The sequence below is a fragment of the Chenopodium quinoa genome, unplaced genomic scaffold (genome assembly GCF_001683475.1).
Source record: "Chenopodium quinoa cultivar QQ74 unplaced genomic scaffold, ASM168347v1, whole genome shotgun sequence".
NCBI classification, from domain to species: domain Eukaryota; kingdom Viridiplantae; phylum Streptophyta; class Magnoliopsida; order Caryophyllales; family Amaranthaceae; genus Chenopodium; species Chenopodium quinoa.
In genome coordinates, this window is record NW_018743574.1 from 3930123 (window position 1) to 3950510 (window position 20388).

At 34.0% G+C, this 20388-nt stretch overlaps 1 protein-coding gene across 2 annotated transcripts; it reads left to right on the forward strand.

Annotated features, from left to right (window-relative positions):
- Positions 1–1122: 1122 nt before the first annotated feature.
- On the forward strand, positions 1123–14235 carry LOC110682137 (MORC family CW-type zinc finger protein 3-like). 2 transcript variants are annotated; one of them, XM_021858385.1, is made up of 17 exons: positions 1123–1487; positions 2632–2676; positions 2907–2988; positions 3629–3797; positions 4257–4416; positions 5479–5818; positions 6680–6863; positions 7402–7503; positions 8110–8436; positions 8750–8833; positions 8912–9070; positions 10008–10091; positions 10457–10594; positions 11996–12108; positions 12790–12953; positions 13576–13647; positions 13854–14235. In XM_021858385.1, the coding sequence occupies exons 2-17, from the start codon at positions 2640–2642 to the stop codon at positions 13961–13963; spliced, it is 2325 nt and encodes a 774-aa protein (XP_021714077.1). In that variant the 5' UTR covers positions 1123–1487; positions 2632–2639; the 3' UTR covers positions 13964–14235. The 2 variants fall into 2 exon arrangements, with proteins under 2 accessions (XP_021714077.1, XP_021714078.1); XM_021858386.1 differs by having other exon boundaries at positions 13579–13647.
- Positions 14236–20388: the final 6153 nt, after the last annotated feature.

Consider the following 20388-nt stretch of genomic DNA (forward strand, 5'->3'; position numbering starts at 1 on the left):
GGTTAAGGTAAAGTTTTATTCATGTAACTGATGTAAGTATGAGGCTTTAAGTAATTACAGATTTATAGGTGGTCTACTGTGTTAATTACACTAAGTCACTAAGGTTTAAGGTGGCCTAAACTTTAGCTCTAATGGATTATGCTTACAGCCAGAGTTTCAATTTCTTTAGCACTAAAAAATTTAAAGTTGTCCAACTTCTCATCTTATTTAAGTAGAGTAATATCATATAGAATGGAGGAATGAAGACTCCTCATTTTTTAGTTGTCAAAATTCATAGCTGCATTGTGTAATATTTGTGGTTGACACAGTGCTAGTAGAGTGGATTAAAAGTTAAATCTGTTTTATGGAAGATACTACTAATAAAGAGAAGATAGAGAGAGTGAGCCAATTATGAATAACGTAGGTGTGAAAAGTTATAAGATTGTAATAAATAGGTGGATAAGTGTAAGAAAAAGGTGAATTAAGTAAGAGTATCGTGGGAAAAAATGGGTTTGAATGTAAATGGGATAGGCAAAAAAATAGAATAAATCAAGTACGTGAGCAAGAAATTAAAGATGAGTAGAACTAAAAATGAACATAGAGGGTTTGAAATAGGTGGGGAGTCATTTAATTTACCGTGCAATATTTATAATTATAATTTTACCAATACATGTACAGAGTATATGATTTGAGATTGATAATACTACAACAAAATAAGGTTGATTTTTATCTTTTGTGAATGTCAACTATTCCTTTCGACCCTATTTGTTCTTTTCATTGTCTGATTAGAAAAGTTCAAATAACTATCTCATTTGGAATTTTTTCGTATGTTGTTAAAAAATTCTCATCATTTTCCCTCTAAATAATTTGATGAAATGTGCCAATATGTATTACTAATTGAATTTTTCCGTAATTAATTAAATTTCATTAGTAGTTGGCATTTCATTAATTATCTTGTCTATTTTTTGATTTTGAAAATTGAGATTATGAAATTCAAACCTTAGAATATCTATAATTAATACTCCTCCTTGCGGTAATGAAAACCTTGAATGGAACCGTCATCACCACAATAACAAAAATAGAGTAGTCGTAAATAAGCAATGAGAAAGTAATACTGGTATCGACAAATGAAGTAATTAAACGCCAACTGTATTTGTACCGTGAATCGTCAAGAGAGAGTCAAAAAGACAAAATTCTCTCTCCTACAATCTCCATTTCCACTTCCTCCTCTCTCGTCTCACACTTTTTCTTCTGCTACTGCTACTGTAACTGCATTTTTGCTATTTCCTACCTCTCAATGTTTACCCTCTTCCTTCTTCGCTGATTCTAACATTTCGTCGCTTTTCTCTCTTTCTCTCTCTCTCTCTCTACTTTCTCTCTCTACTTCTGCTACTGCATTTTTTCTCTCTCTCTACTCAATTTCTTCTCTACGATCACCTCCATTTCTCGCCAATTTCGTCGTTTTTTTCGCATTTCTAGGGTTTACTAAGCGTCGGAGTTTTTTACTGGTAATATTTGTGGAGAATTTTCGATTTTTTTTGTATAATTTGTTCTTAATATTTTTTTTAGAGTATAATTATTGCTTCATTTGTTGATAAATCTTCTGTCTTTTGTTTTAATCTATTCTTTTAAATCTCTGTGATTGTAATATACTTGATTTGTGATCAATGTTGGTTTATTTGGAGTTTTTGTGTTCATATTTGATTGTATTGTTTTTACTCTGCTTTATTTGATTTTTTTTATGTAATGCAGAAAATTTTATTTTAAAGTGTATGCTGAATGAATGCTTAAATTTGTGCTTTTGATTGAATGCTTCAAATGTGTAATTCTAGTCCTTTTGTCGTTGTCGCGGTGTTTGCTGCAATTGGTGGTGGTGCCGTGGTGGTGGATGAAGTAATGTGAGTGACTAGGCCTGATTTTTTAATAATCTTCGTATCACAACGGAGAAGCATTATGGAATTGTAGTTATTTGAGAGTAATAGCTTTGATGAGCGGATGAAGAATTGATGATTGTTTCATGCAATTGTAGTTAATTGAGAGTAATAACTTTGAAGATAGGAAGAAGAATTGAAGAATGAAGATTGTTCCTGTGTATGTAGTTATGTAATACGTGCTAGGCTTTTGAAACTAAGTTATGGAGTAGTGTAGGGAGTTTTGATGTGAAGTTATTTGTTGTAGAAACGCTGAGATTTAAGAATTTAAGCACATTATGAAAGCGAACTTATAATTTTTCAGAATCAATACAATTAAAGTTTGATGAAAAATCAGAAGATTACGTTGATTTATCTCAGTCAAAGCTCACAATCTAGTGTAATTTTGTAAGATTCAAGCGGTGGAGCCGGAAGAAGTGGTTGAGATTGGCCTTTTCTAGTTTATTTTGCTTTATAGTGGTTGTATGCCTTTTATAGTTTATCATTTGTACATATTTCTACCTCCCTTTTCTCACATGTTTAAGTTAGTGTTTGTAATACTGCGTTATTATTAATTTCTCTATACCATCATGTATTTACTAAGCTGGTCTACTGCTTGTTTTTTTGTGTGTTAATTTTTCTTCCTAGAAGCAACTCTTGGGAAAAACCATATTTGTCTTGATGAATTTTGTTTTTTCTAATCATTATGATTAATTTAATTTTATTATTTTCCTTTCACTAGGTTCTGAAATGATGGAATTGAAGGCCAATTTTTCCGCCAAGAAAGGTAAGTCTTTAATGTGGATCGAGTTGGTTTTTTATTGAAAATATAGTTGATCAATATTATTGTATGAAATTTACTCAAAAAAAATTTTTAAAAAAAACTTTTTTTTATGAATTGAGATCTTGAACACCAATCTTAAAATTGGCAAATTTATAATCCCTTTTTCTTTACTTCTAAAATGTGTAATTTTTTATTTATTTTATTTTTATTATTTTTTTCTGTGGCTTTTGCAGATGCTTCATCATGTCACATTAAATTGAAGAAAGATGGCAAATTTATTTGTTATGCAAAATGCACCAATTCTCTCATTCAACAGTATGTGCATTCTTCTTATTTTTCATGTCATGATGAATTTAGTTTGTGTCCTATTGTGCAACATAATAAAGTTGAGCTAATTCACCCCACTTCAATCAATAAATACCTCTATTTAGGGCCAATGTGATGGTCTTATTTATGTGCTATTGCCTATTAGCCTATTAACACTTATTCTTCCTTCTGTTTTTGGATATTGGAGATGGACTTGAAATTGAAGGCTTGTCTAATCCTTTTTAAAAGACTGTCAAATGGCCATTTTTTTGGTTGAAAAATGCTCTCTTAGGTATATCTTAATCTTGAATGGCAGATATACTCACGACTTTTGCTTTACCATATAAGTGAAATGCATTAATACAGTAGAGTGTGTATACAAATACAATACCTCCAAGAATGCTTAGTATGTACATCAACAATTATACATCTTCACTTTACTTGCAATTATCTTCATCTTACATAGTTCAGGAATGTGATTGTAATCTTTGCTACTTTTGCTCATACCTACTCATTGTTTACCATTCTTTCTTTGTCTATAAGAAAGATGATTTACTCATAGTTCTTTCCTTTTTTTGCGACAATAATTCTGAAAATGTCTACTGAATGTGGATTTTCTGGTAATCACTATTTTATTTCTAACTTGCAGGTCTTCCTCTTGGAATGTGGATATAGTTAAGAAGAAAACAGTTGAAGGTCTTCTTGATTTGCCAACGTTTTCACTTTTTCCGTCATTTATGCCAGTGCCTGAGAAAAATGTGACAGATCAGAAATCTGAATGGAATAGATTTCTTACCTTCCTTTACGACAACGATAAAGTTAGCATTACCCCCTAAATTATCTTTATCTATCTATATTTATGTTTTTATTTGGATAAACTTTCCTCTATTAGTAGATGGTTCTTAATTTCCAACTTGAATGAATTTATCAACTTCAAAGTGGCAGTATGCTGACTTTTGTGCAGCCTTAATACCAAATTGGTTTCATGACACTTTCACCCACTTCCTCCTAAACCCAATTACCATATTTCATGCTACCATGATGTGATTCATCAATTATTAGTTAGTTTTATATTTGAGGCAACTAATCAAAGCATAATCAGAGCCAATTTACTAGTTTTTTTTTTTTTCAAATCGCCATCTATTGTTATTTTTGGTAACTGAAAACTTTAAAAGTACTTATGTGAACTTTCTTGGAGATTTCTTTAGAGGATTGGCAAATGCATTTTACGCCTGCAGTCAGTATGTGTAATGATGTTCTGCTATTATGTTTTGAAGGTAGCTACTGTAAAACTTGAGAATCTGAAGATTCATGTATTTCCTTCTGCACGCGAGCCTAATGAAACAGATGATGGCCTGTATTTCTCCCAAGCTGTGGTGGCTTATGATTTGCTGGAACTATGTGACACCTCTGTGGATCAAGGGCATGCAACATCAGGTGAGTTCTCCCCCGAGTATCTAACCTGCACTGATTAGGTTTTCATCTCCTCCATGACCTTGGGTGATGTTGAGGAGTTTTTTTTTTTTAAAAAAAAAAAAACATATACAACGAAGCCTTAGTCCCAAAAGGATTAGGGGTCGATTAACATGAATCGTCAAGGAATTGTCCGCAATATATAGAATAAAGATAGAAAAGTGTTTTGTTGATATTGGACGGGAAAAAAAATGTGCAAAATAAACGGTGGCAGTGTAAAGTAAAAACCCCAAAAGAGGAAATAAAATTAAAAATTTGAGAAAGTTCTGTAAAAATCGGTGTAAGGGGATGTAAAAATAGATGAAAATTATGTAAAGTAAGAACACTGCAAAAGTTTGGAGAAAACCTCAACCAAAAAAATAAATAGAGTTTGCAAAACACAATGAGTTTAGGTAGCAAAATATAAGAAAAAAAGTAGGTCATGACATGTCATGGATTTAAATACTTTAGTACAAAAGGAAGAAAGAGAAAGATGGACGGAGTTGCTTTCATTTTCTTTTTCTAGGCATTCATTAAATGCATAATGCATCTACAGTGTATGTGTAATTGTATTCATAGTGATGCTTGCTGTATCTCTTGTGACACCTAATTGTACCTTAACTTCTCACGCTTTTCACATTAAGCAGTCTCACCAGATCCCAACGCCAAGGAAAAGTATGTCATAAAATAATTGTTATTGTCACCAAGGATGTATCCATTCGAAAATGCTTGAGGAAAGATTTTAGGCTGTCGTACTCAGAAATGCCTAATTAGAGAACTGTGAACCTAATCTTCAAGGAAATGTATGATTTGTGATCATAGCTGCAAAATTACAAATGGATCTGGTTCTTAAAATAAAGAGTATATCTCAATCTATGTTAAGTGTCGGATAGAGAAGTTAAAGAACTTATGAACCTTACAAACCATAGCTCAAGCCAATAATAATCTGCTGCACCCTTTCCTTCTCTATGAACAAACCATCAAATTTTTTTATGGTTATAGCTCAAGGTAATTGTGGCTACTAATTTGAATTTGTGGTTCTTACAGTTATGTGTGGAGCTACAACAAAGGCAGTGAGCTCATTACCGAGTACTAATCCATTATCGCTTTCCAATTCTCCACATCCCTCCATGAAACACGTTGCGTTTGAGTCAGGTGCTTATGTGAAGGGAAGTAGTTCAGCTGAAAAGGCTACCTGTTCCTCTATTTCCAAGTGTCATGAGCATAATAGTCTTCAGCTCTGTTCCACAAAGGAAGATGTTGCCGCAGAAAGAAATTTTGTTACAAACCCAAGTTATTTGAAAACTCTTGGTCATGCTCATTCTGGTTGGATCTTTGGTGCAATTGCAGAGCTTGTTGATAATTCAAGGGATGCAAGGGCATCAAGGTCAGTTGAAATTCTGTCTTCCAGATATTCACCCTTCTATTTAATCTTTTGTTTGTGTCAAATGAAAATCTTTTTGAGAATTAACAATATTTAAGCTGATCTTATAGCTAAGTTTATGTATTTTTATAACTTTGTGCAATTCATTGATTATGAATTTACTTCAGGTATAAAACTTCTTTTGTCCTTAACTAATATGCCACAGCTTTTGTTGGGCTTTCCCAAAATTTGTGCACTTTCTAAATTTTTATCTCTAATTTGTTTGTATCACCCTTAATCATAGGCCACATTTGAAACCTATCATGTGCCAAGGTAGAAGGTCTTGTTTGGCAAAATTAGCGGTGGTGGATAGCTTTTAGTGGTTGAGTAGCGAGTAGTTGTGACTTAGTAGTGGATAGAGGTTAACTCTCAATGTAGCGGTTAATAGTATGAATGTTTGGCAAAAATAGCAGTTGAAATATTAAAATACAATTAAAAAAAACACAATACATAATTTTTTAAAAAAGTACACAAAATTTTATTAAGGCTTTGATTGATTGTATTGTCAAATTCTACTTGCTACTTTCAAACGCTAACATTTTTAATGTTTTAGAAAAGCTACCAAAATGCTACCTCTACCACTAATCCTTACATGAAACGCTACGTTACCAAACACGGCCGAAATGTAATTTGACTTGGTTCAAATGCTACTGCCAAACTGGGCAGAAATGTAATATTTGCATAGGGAGTTTTGTATTTATAACTTTTCTTAATTCTCTCAAAATGACCCAATCAAATGTGGCTTATCATTTAGTCATGGATGGAGTACTACTTTGCGTCCTGTTATCTGCTATGGTTAACATCATTTATGAAATTTTTAAACAGGCTAGAGATTGCTGTTGAGACTATATTTGATAAGACTGCGGGATCTGAGATTCCTATGCTATCTGTAATTGATGATGGTGTTGGAATGAACCACCAAGAGATATTGAGTATGATTTCATTTGGGCACAAAGTACCTGATGAAGATAATCAAGATTGTATTGGAAGATTTGGTGTTGGTTTCAAGGTACTTTATCATCAAATTGTTTTAATTTTACATTGTCCTTGGGCAACCAGTGGAAGAGATAATATAATGAATACTGTTGTCAAAATTGAGGCTGAAATGAATTAGTAGATGAGATTATGTTGAGCCAAAATTTGTATCTGAGCTTTCTAGCCACTATGTCATCTGCTGTACACTATCTTCAGTTGACTTCAGCATGGCTTTTGTATGCTCAATTCCTGCTTGGTAGCTCTAGCTCCCTGATGCATTGTTGTCTGCAGGTGACTTTGTGATGACAGTATTTACAGTAAGGTAGATAGTTAAGATTCCCCATGAGGAGGGGCTTTTTTTGTTGCATCAGAAATTTGAATCGGAACTATCTGCATCATATAGTTAAATACTCTGCAGCATTAATTGAGGGGTTGTTGTGTGACTTATGTTCATGAAGTTTTATGAGCTCATTCAATGTTTTTAAATTTCTTGCTTTTGTTAGTTTGAAATGGGATCTTTCCTCCTCATCTAATTCAAGCTATGTTTTTTTTTTCTTTTTTTTTTTTGTTAGACAGGATCAATGAGACTAGGCAGAGATGCTCTAGTCCTAACACAGACAACGCATTCTCGTTCTGTTGCGTTTCTTTCACAATCATTAAATGAAGGAAAGGACGTAAGCCACCACAAACTGTTCTCCTCCCTGCCCCTCATCCACTCCCTTGTGTAAAATCTCTCTGTGAAACTCCCGACTTTTGCTTTGTATGTGTATACAATGTGGTTATAATCTGGGGTTCAAAATTTACCCCACAAATCTCTGTCTCTCTTTCCTTTAATGTGACTTTGTGTCTACTCAATTTCTTCTGTGTTGCCTATCTTAATAACATCAGTTGAGAACCCTCCCCCCCCCCCCCCTCTATGCTTGTGTAATACGAAGTAAAAGGTTTTGCTGCATGCAACAGAGTTCAAGTTGGATTAACAAGATTCATATAATCCGTTACAAATTATTATTAGAGTTGTTACTACATTAGTTGGTAATTTCAGCTGCTACAAATGTTTGGATATCTCTTTTTGTCTTGTATTAATAAGTTATGGTCAATTTTAAAAGCACTCTAAGTAAGAAAAAGACTGTAGTTTCCCAAATTCCCTAGGTAAACTGCCTTATTGCACGAGTATAAATTTTCAAGAGGACACTTCTGTAGCCCGTGGGCATTACTAAGTTGTTCGCAATTTACTAGATGTGCATGATTTTCATATCGGTATGTGTCTTCCAATGATGCAGAATGTGGAGATACCTGTTGTCAGCTACCGTCGACAAGCTCAGTGCATGGACATTGATACAAGTGTACATTCTGAAGCATTAGCAAAGAACAACCTGAATGCGATAAAGCAGTTCTCACCATTCAATGAGTATCTAATTGGTGAAAAGGCTGGCCTGTTTAGAGGAAATACAGGAACGCAGATCTATATATGGAATTTGGATAAATGGGGCGCAGAGTACACTTTGGAATGGCAAGCAGGCTTGTGCGGTGGGAGTACCTTTCACCAGGGTGACATTTATATTCGTTCTAGACGTGTCAGAAAACGTCCTGGACAGACAAGTCGAAAGGTGTGGAGCACATTCTCCTCTAATATTTCTTTCTTCTGATGCTATTTCTAAACATATTGTAAGTTTTTTTTTTTTTGCAAATTTTGCCTAGTATTGTATTCTGTCGATAACTTCTTTGTGTTATCATAACTTTTATCAAAGATTAGACGCTTTGCCTTTATCTAGAGTATATTTCTGTTTTATCATTTTTTATGTTGATATTTAAATTATTATTGACGTACCTGGTCAGCTTTATATATCGTAGTTAAGTGGCTATGCTTTTATAATTATGATTAATACTTATTGCGTTTTTCTCCACCTTGTTCCTTTCCAGGTTTCCTTAGATTATTCACTTCGTTCATATTTGGAAGTCATATTTTTAGAGCCTAGGATGAAGATATATGTTCAAGGCTCACTGGTAATTCCACTTTCTCTTGCTATTTTGTTTTATAAATTTCTATTTGTCTATTGGAGAATTGTAACTCCGTTTGAACAGGTTAGAAGTCGGCCCTTGGCCAAATCTCTAAATAATACTGCTCACCATAATGGCGACATAATGGGCAAACAAGTCCGGCTTACTCTTGGTCGCTGTCAGATAGAGTGGGATGAGGCTAACTGTGGAATATTCTTATACTGGCATGGCCGTCTAATTGAGGTCTGCAAGATTTTTCTTATTGCACGCTTCCTCATTTCCTTATTGTTGAGTTTCAATTTTATGGGTGTATCGTATATGTCATGCTTTAGTGGGAAAATCTAAAAATAGCAGTAGATTTCATTGCAATATATTCTTACCAACAAATAGGAGTTAATGTTTATGTGTGTGGCTGTGTGCATAAATACATGGCAAAGTATGGAACAGTGTTACCTAATTGGCTAGTATGAGATTGGATATGGCCATATGGGTATTCTGGTCGCTACTGAGTATCGTTATATTAGGCAAAATGCACCACATTCACGCTTAAATTTTCCTATCTCGGGTAATGTACTCGTGGGTTTTTGAAGGAACATTAAGTAGAATTGTTCGCTGTTATTTGGCCTATATATCTCTTAGTTATTATAGAATAGCTTATTTTGAAGGTGGTTTACATTCTGTTTTTATGTTTGTATGCAGCTTGTAGAAGTAAATTAGAAGATGAGTTTCCTTTCAGGCTTTCGTTGACAGGAGTATCAAATATATCAGTTGTTATCAATATATTATTTTGATAGTCTATAATCTCTATATGTCATGTGTTCTTTCCTATTTAATTAAATTATTTACCACTTGTTTCTTCATTGGTTTGAATATGTGCTTAATGATGAAATTATGTGATTAAGTTTATCTTTCCCCTAAAGTAATAACATGTTACCTCTTCTAATCTAGTGTAATAATGTTTTGGGAGAAAAAAATTCATTTTATCACCAGAAGGTGCCTGCTTTTGTTTGCTTTTCCTATGACAGGAAAGTGGTTGATGAATTAAACTATAGATCTACTTAAAAGCTACAGCAATTTGTAATAATTATAATGCCTACTGTTCTTCTGTACTCCCATTCTTCCTCTACCCCTAACCAAAAGCGACCTTATTTTCTCTCTTGCCTTTTTTCTTTCTTTCCAGGCATACAAAAGAGTAGGAGGCATGGTTCACAGTGCTGATATGGGTCGAGGTGTAATTGGTGTCATAGACGTTACTGAACTAATGGTGAGCCACTGACCCCCCCCCCCCCCCCCCACTCTCCCAAATAATTTACACCATGACATCAATGCTTCTGGTGACAATCTTGTCTGGATTAGAATAGAGCCTTAGAGGGCTGAGACCGATTGCACATCACCCATGCAATTTGAATAAAGTCTTTTATTACAAAGTATTATTTGAGCAAATTAAAAGTAAATTCGGTTTGATCTGCTGTAATTTATTTCTCTAAATATTCTTCCTGGCTAACGTTGACAATGCTGTACATGTCATTATGTAATCATGTATTCTACAGCCAAAAAAAAGGTTTGTCTTTCCTGTTTATAATTATGGTGTGCAGCTAAATTATTGTTTTTTTCACCTTTTGGGCACAGGATGATGGGAATGGTGGTGTTTGGGTTCATAACAACAAGCAAGGATTTCAAGATTGTGAGCCATATGCTTTGCTTGAAGAATGGTTGGGAAAGCAGGCAGATGAATACTGGGATAAGTTTTTTGATCCAGTACAGTTGGTATGTTATCTGTATATTCTACTTTTATGCTTGCTTGATTTTTCTTTCTATGCCTACACTTGTTATTCCAGATGAACAATGATCACAGTTACATTATAATACTTAATATTGTTCAAACTGCTATATTTGTGTTATTGATATTTTAGTCCTGGTTCATTGATTAGGCTCACTTGAATATTATATATTGGCTAGCTTGGAAATTCATTAAACTTTAGCTCTTGGAAAAATTAACATAACGATCAAGAAAAAAGAAGAGCAAGCTTAGTTTACAAGACTAAAGGTGGAATTATATGGACCTCGGTTATGGCAATTTTTGTGGCATAAAGACACTGAGTCACTCTGATGTTTTATTTTCCCCTCCTCCTTTCCTTGCTGTACCACTGCAGCTCTATTTGTGCTTTGTCAACTGAAATCCAGTGTCATTGTTGGCTAAGAGCAATATTCTGCCATGGTTGGAAGGAGTTCAGAAATAATTGTCTTTCATGCAATATTGTGCCATCCGGCCATCCCCTCCTGGTAGCTGTGTTGGCTATCTTGAAGCTGGCAATAAGATTATGGCAGAAACAAATGATGAACTCTCTGGGGAAGGTTAGTTGATGGGGGTTTAAGGATCAGATAGAAAAGGAAGAGAAAGACTATAGGTGTAGGAGTGGTAGCAATAAATGGGCCACAATGGCCCATGAATGGCCTTGGAGCAACTTTACTCAGGCTTTCCAGTGGCCTTCAACCCCTCTCTGATCTATAGTCGGCAGATGGGTTTGGGGGGAGGTTGAACATTCCTCCCCCCCACCCCCCCCCCCCCCCCCCCAAGTAATGAATATTCTATAAGCTAAGTGTTGGCTTTAGGCAGGTAAGAAGCAGTCAGACAAAGCTCTTTCTTTTACCTGCTTTAAGCATTATACAATTTTGACGGGTTTAAATGTCAGTCTGTGGTTTAGTAATTACAATAAATGATCGTTTGATGTCAGTGCTTAAGATTCATTGGAAGAAGAGTTATTACATAATCATTCCTTGTATTTTGATAATTTTTTTTCTCTTTTTTTTTTTTTTTGTTTGTTTTGTTTTGTGTGTGTGTGTGTGTGTGTGTGTGTGTTGGTAATGTAGCATTTTTAAGATTGTGAACCATGTTTATTTAATCCTTTTATTGTCTGTTAATAGTATTGTCTAGTGAGGTGCTATATGGTGAACTTGCCTGCAGTATGAACTAAGAAGTGTTTACTTACCTGGTTTTCCGTATTGCTTTTGCAATGAGACCAGATAAACTTGTTGCGCTGCTTGTTTACTGCTCATTTTTTGTATAATTATTATATCAATTATCTAAATTGCTGACATTATTTAAGCTAATGAGATTTTTAAGCAGTTTAGGTTGTGTAACTTGATTTTTGTTTGTGTTTGTGTCAGAAAAAAGGTCATGCTCGATACAAGCCTGATAATAATTGGGTGCAGTGTGACAAGTGCAGGAAGTGGAGATTATTGGACGCTGATTTTGACAGCATGAATCTACCTAAAGACTGGTATTTTCCTTACAATGATTTCTTTGAATTATCTGATCTTTTGCTTTTCCTGTTGCCCATGAGAATGGTTTAAGTTTTTAAATTAAGCTGTACCAAATTTTTGTAAGTTGTCTTTGTAGAAATGACACTTGCGTAGTTGCATGAGTGAAAAGTACAAATTTTAAACAACAAAAATAAGAAAAAAAAAAAAATTCAATGATGTTCACTTCTTACCTGTTTTAAATTCTAAGGTATTGCCAAAAGGGCAACATTTTGTATTAATGTATATCAAGTTCTGGTTTTTAAGCATTATGAGAGTTCCTGTTAATAATGTCATGTACCCATGGTGCTGAAGGTTTGATGATAAACTGACACATATGTAAATGGTTGAGTGATTTTATCCATTGCAATTTCAAAATCTCTATTGCTCATTTTGAGTTGGGGTAGGGAGTCATCTCTATGTACTATTTCAATACAACTCCTAATTAATATAAATGCGATCAATGGGACAATATTTCAAGTATGGATGGAATAGGGTTTTTAACCAAGATGAATCAGTCTTTTTTCCAAAAATCTCAAATGTCATTAATGGTATGGCTCAATTTTATCCTGCCCTTGGCATCCAAAGCCAGAGGTATTGCGATATTGATAATGTGTTCTCATTTCTTCCTTTTTCTCCCCCTTTTTGGTCTATTTTAACAGGTTCTGTTACATGGAACCTTTCAATGGAAAATGTGAAATGCCTGAAGAGAAGCCTGGCCGTGGGGTAATCACAGTGGGGCTGAAGAGGTCATCTGGTCATGATCCTAGCAAAACTGCTGACTGTCAAGGCTTACAGATTGATAGTGCTAGTCCTACAGCAGAAGGTATGTACTAAGCCTGCCTTGGTTTCTTTTTATTATGATGGATAGTCCATTTGAATTGGTGGCTTGTTGCCCGATTATTTCAAGAACTTAAAGTCAAAGTTATAATTTTTATACTGAAACACAAACACTAAGTTGAACTTCCTTGCTCTTGTGGGTCCCTTCTGCACCCATTTGTGCTAGTATGCAACACCTTGAGTCTGGGGGTGCTTTTTGGCAGTTAAGACCACAAGAAGAATGGATCTGTTTGGCTGTATCGGTGTGAGAGTGGGCCGTGGGGGTTAAGTGGGAGGGTTCTAGAACTCAATTTCATAAATCAAGGTTTTTGATTAGAATAAATCCCGTCTCCTCCTTCATACTGTGCCACTCACCACTTCCTTCCCTCTCTATCATCTCATACTCTAGTGCTCCTTGCTCCCAAACTCCTCGTGATCTCACCCGTATGGCCATACCACAACCTAGGAATCCTAAGCCTGAAAGACTGTGTTTTCTCCATAGTGACTTTATGAAAATATGTGCTTGTGGAAATGACTGTACTTCATGTACATTGTTATTCTTTCACTTAAATGTGCTTTCTTGCTTATCCAATCTTGATTTACAACTACATGTGTATTCTATCTTTTAGCAGTGGGTGAAGACAAGTCAACCCAATCAGCAGAAGGTGATGAAAAAACACCTGTTAAAAAGGCCAGAAGAGGTGAGTCGATTGCTTATGCAGGAATTATTAACTTCGTCACTTTTTTTATCATTTGCAGGAATTTTGTTTTGTTTTAGAGCATATGCTCATTTTTTTACTCCCTCCGTTTTATATTGTTCTTCTCAGTTATGATCTCTTGATTTCTTTGTGAGACAATGGTCAAAGTAAGAGGGAGTAATAAAATGTTTATTTGGATCTTATCTTAGGAAAGGGTCAAGACAAATCAACTCCACCAGCAGAGGATGATGAAGAGATTCCTGTCATTAAAAGACGTAGGAGAAGTGTGCAAAATGCTAGGAAGTACATACAGGAATAGTGAGTTTTAGCACATTTTGAAGTATTGATACAGAAGATTCGCTAACACATACTTTTTGGGTTTACTCGTGTATATATGACTAGGGTGATCTTCTGCTAGATAGTAGTCGCCATTTTGTCTTGATATTTTTCATTTTGGCTTGTGTATACCGCATGGTAGATGAAATTATTTTGTATAGGAAGGCCGTTCACAATTTCTCATGCACAAATCAGGTGAAGAATGTAAAGCTCATTGCTGTTACTGAATTTTGTTTAGGTAGAATTTTTTGGCAAGCTCCTCGGTCCTCAGTGAATATAGCTTATGATTATAGTTGTGAATATAGCTCATTGCTGTTACTGAATTTTGGCTTAAGACAAGTACATGCTTATGGTTATGTTTTGTATTGAATAGTGGTTTACTACTCAACCTAGTGCAAATTTTTTGTTTTGTTTATCGACCTCATCTTAGGGCTTATGTCTTATAGTAACGGTGGCATTGGTCGTGCGCTCCTGCCATATCAATGATCCAAGGGATTAAGCCCTCGTGCATACTTTTATTCACTGGTCAAGGTCGTCATATTCTAGGCCTTCTGGCTCATGAAGAATCTGCCCATTGAGGAATGTTTGCGTAATTGCGTTACAACTTACAAGTTTATTCATGTTCAGCTGTGTTAAAATATAAAATAAAAAAACACCATAGTTTTGACATTAATCTAACTTATAATCAATCTTATTGATACATTTTATATCCAATTATAGTATTAATTCACTAGTTTAGATATAGATTGTTCTATTTCAAATGGTAATCTCAATCAAATTTCAATATACTTCATTAAACGGTAAAAGTGTAAATGGCATGTGAGTCCTTAGTTTCAGCTACTACACACCCAAACATTCAAAGTCGATCACATTCTAACTTCTGTTTACCAATAAAATTTAAAAGTTAAAAAATGTAGGTTCCAAATGGAGCAGATGTGAGCATAAAAAGGAACAACATCTGTAACGATGAGACCCTGAATTATAATTTGCCAGACTCGTAACTGTATCAGCTACTTTGATTTAACATCATTAAATCTGATACTTGACTAATGTCTGGCATTATGCAACATTTTACAGTTTCGACTACAATACCAAATTTTGTTATATGTAATACTAAGGGCTAGTTAAATCGATAAATCGACAAAAAGGAAAAACTATCCCAACCCGGACAGGGATTTTTACCGTAGTAAAAGGGTAAAAAAATCCGGGATATTTTGGGCATAAATGGTTGGGATAATTTGATGTAGCTGATCATAGAAGATGTAGAGAAGGGTTTTATTTTAATTAAAATTTCTTTACACTACATTACCAGCATTTCAAAATTCAAGAATCCAACCAAATAAAATCATTTTTATTAAAAAACTATCAAAACCCAGAAAAATAAAACTCTAATTTTAGAGAGAAAAAAATGTATCAGATCGGGACAACGGTGGGTTGCTAGAGAAAAAACACCCACCAAGTCAGATGATCGAAATTTAATTTGGCTGGTCTCAGGAAGCATCTAACACTAGATTAATCTAGATACCGCTTTTCCAGCAAATATATTTATACAAAATCGAAAAGAAATAATAGCGATTTGGGGTTTTACGCAATAAAATTACAGAAATATAAATAAATTTGTACGAAATATAAAGAGGATAGAAAGAAATAAAATGATGGTTTATAGATTAAGATGTGAAGATGGAGATTCATGGCGTCGACTGGTAAATTAATGGAAGTGATTAGCATGTATTTATATGAAGAAAGAGAGAAAGGGGGTTTTAGGGTTTCGAAGAGAGGTTTAATTGGGTTTTTGGGTTGTTTTTTGTTAAGGTTGATTTTGGGCTTTGTTTGGATTTGTTTGTTTCTTCGTCCAATATCTTTATGGGCTTATTGGTGTGTTGTGCTGACTTTTCTGCCAGAAAATTTGTACGCACCATTACATAATAAATGGTGAAAATGCTAAGTGTAATAATGTGCTAAGTGTAATAATGTGGATGAATCCAATTGTTTGTTTGTTACTTAAGTTTGGTGAAAATTCTAGGCAAAAAAGGCACCAAAATATAATGACATGACGTAAGGTTATGGACTTATGATGTCCTTTTTTGAGGAATGACAACATTTATAGAATTATAGTTGAGATATTTGAGTTTAGTACGCAATAAGTTCTGTCCATGAGGTTTCAAATGAAAGAAAGGGTCGACTATCTAATGGTAATAAATTTTTGTTTAACTTCTTAAGAAAGAAATCTCATGTCTTTGTTTATTACAATGTATAATGGATTATTGGATCACTATTTACAAGCAATATCATGGACATTGACACAAGTATTCTCTTGCAAAAATATAATGTAAATTTATTGTCTTGATCATTGTATACGTAATTAGGTACTATCGCGTAACAAATTTACAAATGTGGGTATACCTTTTTTTTTCCCCTCTAGTCCCTCTTCCGTAGCGTTTGTAAAATACAGAGTATACACTATGTTACACTACCAATTTCACAATTTATCATTTACAATTAATTTAAGATTACATTGCTAATTAGGTCTTGTAATTTGTAGGCCTGCCTTCTTATCTTTCTTTTCAATATTTTTCATGATTATAATTAAAAGTAGAAAATAGCCATTTTTTTCAAAATGGGATAAGATTTTGTGAAGAGCAAGGGTCTTTACTCCATCATTTATGCTGCCTAAAATCAAGCAATATCAACCCAGGAATAAGATGAATAGATAAGAGCACAAATTTAAGATTTATCTAATTTTAATAAAACATGTAGGATTAATTAATCTAATTTCGTGGTCAATCTACTTGCATTTATCTTGAGTTATAGAATAATTAGTCTCCATCACCTATCTACTTGATAGCATACATTGCACATATATTAATCTATCTTCAAACAAATATACAATCCGTACAATAAACACAATTAGTTGCGTCATTTATTATCTTTGATTATAGATGAAATTTATTTAGTTTGATTTCAATTAAGATTAGAGACGCATTCATTATCAAATGAGAAAACCTAGATAAGATCACTTGATCATTTTGTCAATGTTTATAGTGTGTGAAAGAAAGGTCATCTATGACTATAAATATTAAATATAATTCAAAGGATATAATACATCTTAGGTAGCGTATAATTCAATGCATTTGGTGTCAATCTCTTTCAAAACGTATACAAGTATATATTATGTATTTAATCGTACTCGTAACTCGTGGTGTATATATTTGGCTAAAAATATTGCATGGCGCAAACATGACGCACCTAGTATTTATTTCATTATGTACGGAGTATACTTTACTCTATCTCCTTTCAATATAAATCTTAATGACTCATTTAATTCAAAGTTTAAGCTTATGTAAAGTGTAATGTGTCGTCATAAGATATTCTTGATTTTTTTTTTCTTTTATACTTGTATACATTAGATGTTTATTGAATATGTGGTGTGTTAGAAAAATGACAAATTACACTCCCTTGGTTTTTTAGTTTCACTTTTTTTGCACAATTTCAAACCTGAAACCAATAAGTATGCATTATAAAGACGATAAAAAGGAAAAAAAAAATAGTTGCATTTTGAAATCACGGTAACTATAATTCACTTATTTTAAGCTTATCAGGAAGAATAAGTTATAACAAGGGTTACATACCTAGGTTTAAATAATAACTAAAACAAGCTTTAATAAGTTTATAAATTCCAATAAGTAAAAACTAAGGGTCTGTTCATATTTACTGAACTGAACTGATTGGAGCTGAACTGAACTGAACTGATTGGAGCTAAATTGAACTGAACTGAACTGAATTGAGCTGAAATGAATATTTTATGAGAGAGAGAAATTAGAAGCTGAACTGAACTGATTGGAGCTGAACTGAACTGAAATTAAGTAAATGTGAACAACCCCTAAGGGTCTGATCACTTTAGCTTAATTTCAGTTCAGTTCCTAATTTCTTCTCTCATAAAATATTCATTTCAGTTCAGTTCAGCTTCAATCAGTTCAGTTCAATTCAACACGGTTCATTAAATGTAAACATACCCTAAGTGAATAGAACACACCCATATATGGATTCAACAAAATCATGTGTACATTTGTTATACTATAGAACAAGTGATTACAAATAGCTAGATATCAAACAAACAAACCAAAAAAAAAAGTTTATCATAGGTAAATATATACTCTTACGTTCTAAAGGGCTGTCATTAAAGTATAATCCACATTTTTTATTTTTTATATAGTACATTAACTATCAATACTTTAATTTATAATCTATAAGTTGCATTGCTTTATTAATTTTGTAGAAAAATACACTATTACGTGAGCAATATATATATGACGAACAACTTTCCACAATAAGGAAGTTTCCAAGTGTTGACGCAAAAAGTGGTATAGTATGTGTGATTGTGTGAATGTGTGTGTTATTAGGGGTGAGCAAAGACCCAGGGTACCCGGTACCGGACCCGGAACCGGTTAGGATCCGCCGGGTCCGGACCCGGAACTGGTCCCACCGGTTCCGGGACCGGGTCCAAAATGTCGGACCCGGTTGTAACCGGTTCCGGGACCGGGTCCTAAAATTTCGGACCCGGTACCCACTGGGTACCCGGTTTAAACCAATTCCAGTTCCGGGTACCCGGTCCCGGATCCAGACAATCCGGGTACCCGGAACCGGTACTGATTTAGTTATAAAAAATTATTTTTTTTTTAAAAAACCCAACAATCCACAGTCCAATACAACATTAGGCCCATTTCATCCAATTCATTTCTGCTAGGGTTTCTGTCAGCCACTAAGCCTCCTCATTTCATTGAATTCATTTTTGCTAGGGTTTTGTTCTTCTCTGTTCATTCTCAATCTTCTCTGTTCTCCTCTGAAAATCTCATCTTGTCTTCTTTCGTTCTCATCAATTCACTGATTCTCGGTCTTCTTTCGTAAGTATTTTTCTCTTGGTACTCAAAATCTCATCCTCTCTTTCGTTCTCATCAAGCCACCGAACGACTGTCTCTTTCGTAAGTATTTTTCTCACTTTGTTTGCTTTTTGTTTCATCTTGCATATGTAGATCTCTGGTACTGTTTATTGCTGCTTGCATTTTCTTTGGAGATAGTTAGAGTGTTTATGTTAATTTTAATTTTTATTTTCTTCAATTTCTGAGGGTGTTACGAGTGTTTAATATGCTGAAATCAATGAATTGGTACAAATTGACTGCACTTATAGTCTTTTTCTGCAATTTCTGGGTGTTTGAATAGATTCTTATTGAGTATTAATTGGTGGGTACCATTTTTAGTTGCTGTACATGTTTAGTTCAGTCATTGCTTTTATAGAAGTTGTTGTTTGGCTGTTAACATTGTGGTGTTGATCTCAGTACATGAGGTGGGTACACTGGGGTTTCGTTTTAATGATGTTATGTTTGCTGCTTGCATTCTCCCTGATAGAGTTAAAAACATTGGAAGAAACAGAGTCAATAACTCAATGTTCTATCTTTTGGCTTTTACCACTTGCGATGGATTAGTGGAAAAATTGCTTTAGAGGAGATATTTCCCAAAGTTCAAAAATTTTTTGTTGAATTTTTTTCCTGACTGAATGATTAAATAAAAAAATCATACTACACTACACTACAATCCCATCTTCTGATCACATTCACCTTGCATCTTTGCAATAGTGTTTTTTTTTTTTTTTAATCTAGTTATCATGATATTGGTTTACCTTGTTTTTTCAGATTTTCAGATCTATTTCTTGTTTTATTGAGCTGGTCTTTTCTGAAATTTGTAGTTGTGGAGAAAGATGTAGATGGTGATGCATGTGCAGGAACTACAGTTGGATTTCTATGTAGAATTCTGCTTGTTTAAAAGGTTTTTATAGAGGAGAAAGTGTTTCAACAACTAAAGGAACCTTCTTTTCATAAGATTAATTACCATTTTTTCTTCAAGTCATCTAAAATTTTGGAATTCAGTAAACAAATGAAATATTGGGCCTTTTTTGTTATTACCAGCCCACTTACTCACAACCCATTCATCTTATAAGGAGTACTTATTATTAAAACCCTAAAACTACTCTTCACCGCCCACCAAATGCACTATCTTCACAAATTTCACCAGCCAATATCACCTTATAATTCATCAACCACCCTTTTCCATATTCTTAGATCTATATCAAATTCTTATTTTTTTTATTTTTTGTTTTTTTTTTTGACGAAAAACATATTATGAACCTGTTCTCTCTTACAAATTCTCATTCATGGCATATGAAGAAGTCGGAACCACCACCACATCAACGAAGAACACGTCAATGTTAAGAGAATGAGAGAAGAGGTGATAGTTAAGGGCGGTGACCCGAAGAAGAAGCTCGATTATATATTAAATTATAATTTATATAGATTATTTGACTCATACTAATTTGGTAGTGTATAATTCATGTATTGGTTAGATTTTAGATCTTAA

Coding starts and splice junctions, on each gene's coding strand:
- LOC110682137 (XM_021858385.1), top strand. CDS start 2,640: ATGATGGAATTGAAGGCCAATTTTTCCGCCAAGAAAG. Junction 4,417..5,478: donor TCAAGGGCATGCAACATCAG/GTGAGTTCTCCC, acceptor TGGTTCTTACAG/TTATGTGTGGAGCTACAACA. Junction 12,109..12,789: donor ATGAATCTACCTAAAGACTG/GTATTTTCCTTA, acceptor CTATTTTAACAG/GTTCTGTTACATGGAACCTT.